Genomic DNA, 8,238 nt, shown 5'->3' with positions numbered 1-8,238 from the left:
TTTTTGAAAACTTGATCTACAATGGCTGCATATATCCATTTTTATGCATTTGCATTTACTTAATGTAACTCTGTTTTTGACATTTAGGTCGTTTCTAATTTTTTACTGGTAAACATAGCATTACAGTGAACATCTACTATGTAAATTTTTTTGGTTTTGTTTGTTTGTTTTAGAGATAGGGTCTCACTCTGTTGGCCAGGCTGGAATGCGGTGACATGATCATAGCTCACTGCAGCCTTGAACTTCTGGGCTCAAGTGATCCTCCTGCCTCAGCCTCCCAAGTAGTTGGGACCACAGGTCCATGCCTAGCGATTTTTTTTTTTTTTTTTTTGAGAGATGGGATCTCTCTTTGTTGTCCAAGCCGGTCTCAAACTCCTGGTCTCAAGCCATACTCCCTCCTGAGCCTCCCAAAGTGCTGGAATTACAGGAGTAAGCCACCGTGCCCAGCCAACATTTGTAAATCTTTGAGCGGATTTTTGTTTATTAGATTCCCAAAGTGGAATTTCTTGGGTCAAAGAGCGTGGACAGTTTTAAGACCTTTAAAACGTATCTTGTAATTGCTTTCTAGAAAGCTTGCCTAGTTCACCCACCACCAGGAGGGCAGAGGAATGCGCCAGTTCTTTAGCCCCTTGCTAACACTGACTTTTTTTTTAAATGAAACATCTTTCTCAAGACCTAGGTTTTTCCCACTGCGACACTCTGCTCCACAGGAACGATTTGGTATCACGGGCTAATAATTCCCCATTTGCCTATGGGGAAATACGGCCCTGGAGAGCAGAAATAACCTGCTAGGTCAGACTTGCCAATCAGCCAAGGAAGAGCAGGCCTGAAACCCAGGCATCCTTCCTCCCAGTTCAGAGCCCGCTTCTTTGTACCCTTGGCCTCCGCTTCCTCCACCGCAGCTCTCCTGGGTTGGGGGTGTTTCCCCAGGGCCAGTCCCTCCCACTTCCTTAGGTTATACCCTCCTGTGGTCCTCCAAATCTGGGTTGGGGTGGGGTCACCAGGCAGAGGCTATTTCTGGTCTCTGCATCATGGACCACATGGCACCTGGGATTCTCACCACCAGCACTAATCATGGCACATGCCCCCTCTCATTCATTCATTCATTCATACATTTGATAAAAAGATGTGTTTTGCATCTATATGGGCCAGGTATTGTTCTAAGCGCTGGGTACTTGTCATCATTAACTATCAACAACACCAACGTTACGCTATGCAAGTCACAGCCTCTTCAGCGTCTTCACCAACCCTTCCTACTTAGCGCTATGATCCAAGCATCTGCCATGATAACAATGCCTGGGATGCTTCATAAACTTATGGATACCAGGCCTGTCCCCTGGAAATTCTGACTGTATAAGCCTGGGCCCTTCCTTAGGCGTTGTTTGCTGTTGTTTTGTTTGCTGTGGTTGATTTCTACATTCAGGCAAACCCAGGAGCAAGTGCTAACGGATCCCTAAACACTGACATCTGGTGTGGATGCATCTGTGTGTGTACACACACACAGGTGAGCAGGCCAAGCTCCCTCCCAGCACAGCCCAGCACCCTCCAGCCCTGCTGGCATACCTGCTGTGCCCCTGAACCACAAACTCACCAAAGCTAATGACAATTTTTTTTCTGATTTGCAAGAGATTAGTTTTAATTTGGAGACAATTAGAGGTAGAAGTAGGAGGCATCTGATCTTGATTAGAAGCAGGGAGATGGTCAGGGGGGCCCCCACCCCCAAGCTGCCTGGCCCTAGCTTCCACAGAGATTCATTTATGCACCCGGGAAGGTGGGGGCTTGCCTCTGCACCTGGGGAGAAGGTTGTCTGGGAGAGGCAGAGGGCCCCTGCTGTGCTCCTAGACACCTAGGGCAAGCCTGAGCAGGTACCGCCAGCCTCAGAAAGGTATGGAATTGACATTTGCTAAGTACCCACTGTGTGCCACTTGAGCTGGGCATCTTTGTCCAAGACACCAACTGTTCAGTAGTATTATACATAGAGGCCCTGTCCTGGTGGTTAGGGAGGGCAGTGTTCAGGGCCCACTGGGCCCAAGTCATCACCTCTCCTTCAGCCAGCTGACCTTGTACTATGCAAAGCTGTCCAGCCCCAATGTCCACCCATATCCCAGTTCAGTTGGATAGACAGAGGTATGAAAAATAGCTATGTGCCATCTAACGGTGGAGACGGCTGGAGAGACCTCTGTGCAGGCACAGGGACGCAGGAGCCAGTGTCTCATGGCCCTAGGGGAGCAATCACAGAAGTGACTAATGAGAGAGTTCCCACATCACGTGCGTTTCACTCATACCAAGGCCAGGCTCCTCCTGATCTGTCAGAGTCAGAGCTGGCCAGAGCAGAGCAGTAGCAGAGAGGAGGAGGGGCTGTCTGCCTAGGATGGTGGCTGTGAGAGGTATCAGAGAAGGCTTCAGGGAGGAGATGATGCTTGAGCTGGGCATGGAAGGATGAGGGAATCCCCACATCGTCCCACGTGCAAGTCTTCTCTTGGGTCCTGTTGGGTCAGATACCCTCCTGCCAGGATGGTGAAACCACTATTCATGTATTTGTCTCTTTGGGTTATGAGAAGAACAGGGCTGGTCCAGCTCACATGGAAAGGGTCTCTCGCTAGGCACAGTCTGGCAGGGGTCGGGGATGCTGGAGAGAACTCGGAATACCTCAGGCATCATCGTTATCCCCATGTGCAAAAGCTGGATGATCCCAGCCTGTCTTCCCCACCCCCCCCGCTGCCCCTCGCTGTATGGTGTCTCTACATCTTACTGGGGGAATCTGAGGCTAGGAGGGGCAGAAATAGTAATCCTCATGTATCAGTTTGCTAGGGCTGCCATGACAAAATTCCACAGGCTGGGTGGCTTAACAGAGATTTATTTTCTCACAGTTCTGGAGGCTGGAAGTCTGGGGTCAAGGCGTCAACTGGATTGGTTTCTGGTGAGGGCTGTCTTCCTGGCCCATAGATGGCTGCCTTCTCCCTGTGTCTTCACAACATCGCTCTGTGTGTGTCTACATCCTCACCTCTTCTTATAAGGACACTGGTCATCTTGGATGAGGACCCACCCCCACAGCTTAATTTAAACCCTAGTAGCCTCTTTAAGGATCCTGTCTCCAAATACTGTCATATTTTGAGATACTGAGGGTTAAGATTTCAAGGGCAGGGCACAGTTCAGCCCATAACACCCCACCATAAGTCAGAGAAGACATGGAGAAGCTCCTTTTCTCAGGAGATGGCAGCAAGGGATAGGGTCCCAAGGCCAGACCCAAATGCCGGAAGACCAAGTCAGAGCCCAGGCCATCAACAGGAGACGAACTGGTCTGCAGGGCAAACTGGGGTCAAAACAGAGCTGCAGTGCAGCCTGGGGGCACAGTGGGGCCAGGGTTCAGAACCAGGCCCACGGAACTGTTATGGGCAGCCTGCTGTGGAGGTGAGGGGCAGACAGGTGCCAGCGGGTGTGTGTGTGTGTGTGTGTGTATGTGTGTGTCCTCCCAGGTCAGTCTGGAGGGCATGGGCACTCCTTAGTGCTGTGCGTCCAAGGTGGGTCCACGCAACGCCTTCCACCCCAATCTCTCCCCTCTTCCACCTCCAGTCCTGGCCTGACCTCAGTCTCTAAGTTGATCAGCCTCCCTTCTCCCCACCCCACATCTGTCTTCCTTCAAGGAACCTTCCAGTAGCTTTTCCTCCCATGCCATGCTCCATGATGTCTGGCGGTCAGAGCTCTGTGCCGAGAGGCAGGCCAGAGTGCAGGTTAGCACACATATATGTGTACACTCAAGCACACACTTAGTGTCTCTGAAAACTTGACGGACCATGTATCTATTCATTCCACCAGTCTTACCTCCTCCCTTTCCAGCCACACCAGAAGGCTTCAAGGGCCTTCCCCACCTCCCGGGGAAAACTGAGGTCCAGAGAGATCAAGCAGGATCCTTTAAGCTCCAGAATAGGTGAGTGGGAGAGCATAGATTAGTGCTAGCGTCTCAGAGACCCACCCTGCTCCACCGCTGAGGAGACTATAGGGCCCCAGCAGGATGGAGTGGTTCATGGTGGCGATGGGAGAGGCTGCTGCGGGCCACAGTGACATACATATAAAAATTGCTATGCCTTACTGTCAGCTTTTTGGCTCCCTCTTCTGAATGCCAGCTGTTTTCTTGATACAGGTTACTTCCCCTTCCAGAAACTCAGCTTTCTTATCTGCAAGGTTGCTAACAGGGTCCAGAGCCCCTAGGCCTGGGGCCAGGAGCCCTCCCCTCACTGGCCACCCAGTCTCCTCTTGGATGCCCCATTGACAAGGAACTCATTACGCCCACAGCATCCCAGTCAGTGCTGGGCTGTTCATTCAGAGAATTTCATTCTTTCAACAAAAATGTATTGAGGGCCTGCTATGTGCCAGGCCATGTTGTAAGCACTAAAATAGAGCAGAAAGCAAAGCCCTGTCTGTGCCCCCATGGAACTTAATTTCTAGTTGGCAGAAACAGACACATGCATATAATATAGAGTTAAGTGGTGGTAAGTGCTATGAAGAAAATGAAATAGGAAAAGGAATAGATAGAGATCAGTGGCACGGATGGGGGAAAGACAGTGCTACTTTAGATAAATGATCAGGAAGATGTCCCTAAACAAAGATTGATGAGAGAGAGAAAAAAAAAGAGAGGGGGAGAGAAACATGTGAATATCAAGGGGAGAAAATTCAAGGCAGGAGGAACAGCAATGCAAAGGCCCTGGGGTAGAAATATTTTCTCATTATATTCCAAGGACAGCAGATGGTTTGGATGATCCAGGATCCTGGTTTTGCTAGACCAGCTCCTCCCCCAGTGGGGTGAGGGGATTCAGGTGGGGGATGCAGTCACACTTCCCCAATCCCTTCCTTCATGCCCCTCTGAGTCCGGTGCCCATCTGGTGGTCTCTGCCTCTGCTGTGCCTCCAAGGAATCCAGATGGTCAGTCGTGAAGTTGGAACAGTAAGAGAGGGCAAAGGGGACTAAGTGCCACTTAGCAGCTCTGGGGTCTCCAGGGGATGGATAACAAAGGCAGGGCTAGTCCCCCCCACCACCTTGTACCTCTGCAGCCTGGATAGTGAGCACTGAGAGCTCACTGACCGCAGCTGCACTTCTCCCAGCCTAGAGGGAGGAGCATGGGGCCCCACCTTGACCCCAGCACTCAAAGGCCCTGTACCTCCCCATACATGCAGCAGTGCCCCTGCCCTGAGCGGCTCTGCAGGTCCCAGAGGATGTCCTGTTCTTGGTCTTTCAGCTACTCTCAATGTCCCTGTGAGGGGGAGGGACTGATGTCACCACCGCAACTTTAGAGGTGGAAACTGAGGCTCAAAGTGGAAAGCAACTTGCCCAGTGAGTCTGTGGCAGAGAGAGGCCTTGCACTTGAGTCCCAAAGCTGGTTGGTTCGCCTGCTTGCTGCTGCTTCCAAAGCAGGGTCCAAATGTGGATCCTGCATTTCCACAGTCAGCCTCGGGGCCAGCATTCCCCAGGCTGCAGGGACACATTATGAGACCTCAGGCACCAGCCAGAAAGGCTCTCCCCATCTCTGCAAACAACTTCCTGTCCTCATTTGGACTCTGCTGCACACCTGCACCCCACCATCAGTTCCCAGCATTTCTTGCCAATGATTTCCCCACTTGGTCCTAAGGGCTGCTCAGGTCCTCCCGAGCACGCCACAGGAGAAGTGGTGAGAGCACGTGCCACGCCTCTTAAAACAACTGACCCCAATGGCCTTCGTCATACCCCAAGCCTGTTGCCTTATTTTTTGAACGAGGAAGATTACTGCAGATTTTGTTTTAAAGGATATTGAGACCAGAGGCTCAAGAGCAGGGGATTTTTAGTTCACTGCTTTTGCGAGGAACTGGATGTGAAAGTTTGTGAAACTGCCAAGGTTTAATTGACAGTGGTAAAATGATAAATATGCATAAACTGCAAGTAATGTCTAGTACTGACTAGGAGTCTCCTCTTTGGGACGTAGGTCTCTGCAGATCACTCAGTGTAGAGCAGCCATGATTTGTGGAAGGCTTTCTTGGTGCAAGGCCAGGTAGGTAACAACTCCTACACAAGGCAGGATGGAAGGTCCCCTCAGAGAAGGACAAAGCTCTGAGGAAACTCCCAGGAGTTGAGGACACATCTTGGAGGGCTTCACGGAGGAGGTGGCATTGAAGCTGGACCCTGGAGGAAGATTCAGATTTGGATGTGCACAAATAAGAAAGGAGAGAATCTAATGCAGAGGGTGCAGCATGAGCAAAGGAGGGGAGATAAGGCAGCATCCGTGAGTGTGAAGGTCAGTGAGTTGTCCAGTTAAGCCACCAGCAGGGCATTGGGAGGAGGAGTCCTAGGAGAAAAAGGATCCTGATGCTTTGTGTAGGGGCCCTGAATGTCACGCTTAGGTACAAAAGTGAGTTTGGGTTTTATTTTGTAAGCAGATGGGAGAGCATCTTTGATATATACACATTTGCATTGTGTTGCACAATTCATAGAGTGCTTTCTTATTTGATTCTCAGAAACAAAACAAATGACAACACAGCCTCCTGCGAGACCAGCATTACTGTTATCATTGTCCTGATTTTACAGTTGAGGAATGTGACTCGGGAGGTTCTTGGGGAGATCCAAAATAAGATTTCAAACCTCAAGCCTCCACTTGGGTCCTTCCTGTTCCTTGACAGTGTCCAACAAGTTTTGAGCTGGGAGTGAGGGGGGCAACAGTGTCTGATTTGTGTCCAGGAGAGAAAACACTCTGGCTGCTTTGTGGGGCAGGAGAATGCCAGGGAGGAGGGGAGACCCTGCTGGCCAGTGGTACGTCGTCATAGCGACAGGAGTAAGGCCAGAATGGGAGCAGGGAGGGAGGGCAAGGGGCAGCCTGAGGTGGAATTGCCAGAAGTTGGCAGCCTCCTTGGTAGGTGGGGAGAGGGAGTTAAGAGGAGGGAGGAGGCCCATGTTTAGGTGTGCGAGACTGAGAATAAAATTTCCTGCTTATATAGTCTGTGGCCAAAGGGAGAAGGGAGACAGCTGGATCCCTGGGGACCCTACACCAGCTGAGACAGCAGGTGCAATACTAAGGAGCTTGGGTTTGAGAGTCAGAGGACCCCAGATTCGAGTCCCGCTGCTGGCCCCTTTGCCCATGTAACTTGGTTAAATTATTTAAGTGCCTTGCACCTTAGTTCATTTATCTGTAAGATGTTAGAATTGGCACTCAAAAAGGAAGTTACTGATAGAAAACTGGTTGCGTGGAGGGAGATCATAATAATACGTACCTCAAAGGATTGATCTGAGGATGAAATACAGTAACGCCTGTCCCACACGGAGCGCAGTGCAGGTTACACAGGGATCACAGGGACTCTTTTCAGCACCAGAGTCCACTCAGTCCTTTATTTGCACGACTTTGAAAGTCCTCACAATGGCACTTTGAGGCAGAAACAATTTTTATACTTGTTTTACAAGTGAGGACGCCGGGGATAGAACCTCCTGAAGGTTCACAAGCTTTTGCGATGGTATTGGCTTTACCCCTATGTCGCAGGTAAATACATGAAGCGGTGGCTGAGAGGGTAATTCACATACAAGCAAAGGGGGTGCCAGGCTTGGAGTTCGGGGAGCCAGGCCTGAGCCAGGCTACGGACCCACCGGAGGATAGACAGCCAGGCTGAACCTGCCCAGTTAGAAGAGTGGGCAGCCCTCTGTGGGGTGGGCGAGACGAGGCTGGAAGCACCCGGGGGTTCCAGCGTGCCCTCTCCTGACCACCCTGGGCCTCTTTCCTCTGTCTGTCCCCAGCCTCTGGCCGCTCCCACCCGGCCAGCCCCAGCCCGCCGGGGCCGCAGGCCAGCCCGGTACTGCCAGTCAGCTACCGCCTGTCGCACACGCGGCTGGCCTTCTTCCTGCGGGAGGCGCGGCCCCCGTCACCCGCGGTCGCCAACAGCTCCCTGCAGCGCTCCGAGCCCTTCGTGGTGTTCCAGACCAAGGAGCTGCCGGTCCTCAACGTCTCGCTGGGGCCCTTCAGCACCAGCCAGGTGGTGGCGCGGGAGCTCCTGCAGCCTTCCAGCACCCTGGACATCCCCGAGCGCCTGACGGTGAACTGGAAGGTGCGGGCCTTCATTGTCCGCCCGCGCGTGCCCGCCTCGCAGCCCGTGGCCCAAGTGCTGTTCTACGTGGCCGGCCGGGACTGGGACGACTTCGGCGTCACCGAGCGGCTACCCTGTGTCCGCCTGCACGCCTTCCGGGATGCCCGGGAAGTCAAGAGCTCCTGCCGCCTCAGCGGGGGCCTGG

At 52.2% G+C, this 8,238-nt stretch overlaps 1 protein-coding gene across 1 annotated transcript in view; it reads left to right on the top strand.

Moving 5' to 3' along the window:
• The window catches only part of TMEM132E (transmembrane protein 132E), a 70,962-nt gene that overhangs the window by 50,178 nt on the left and 12,546 nt on the right, over nucleotides 1–8,238 (top strand). Inside the window, exon 2 of the mRNA XM_011968587.1 lies at nucleotides 7,747–8,204. Within this exon, the coding sequence (XP_011823977.1) occupies nucleotides 7,747–8,204 (458 nt within the window). The remainder of the gene's footprint in view (nucleotides 1–7,746; nucleotides 8,205–8,238) is intronic.

The sequence above is a fragment of the Mandrillus leucophaeus genome, unplaced genomic scaffold (assembly GCF_000951045.1).
Source record: "Mandrillus leucophaeus isolate KB7577 unplaced genomic scaffold, Mleu.le_1.0 Scaffold849, whole genome shotgun sequence".
Taxonomy (NCBI): domain Eukaryota; kingdom Metazoa; phylum Chordata; class Mammalia; order Primates; family Cercopithecidae; genus Mandrillus; species Mandrillus leucophaeus.
The sequence above is the reverse complement of the archived record's forward strand: the minus strand, read 5'-3'. Positions and strand labels throughout refer to the sequence as shown.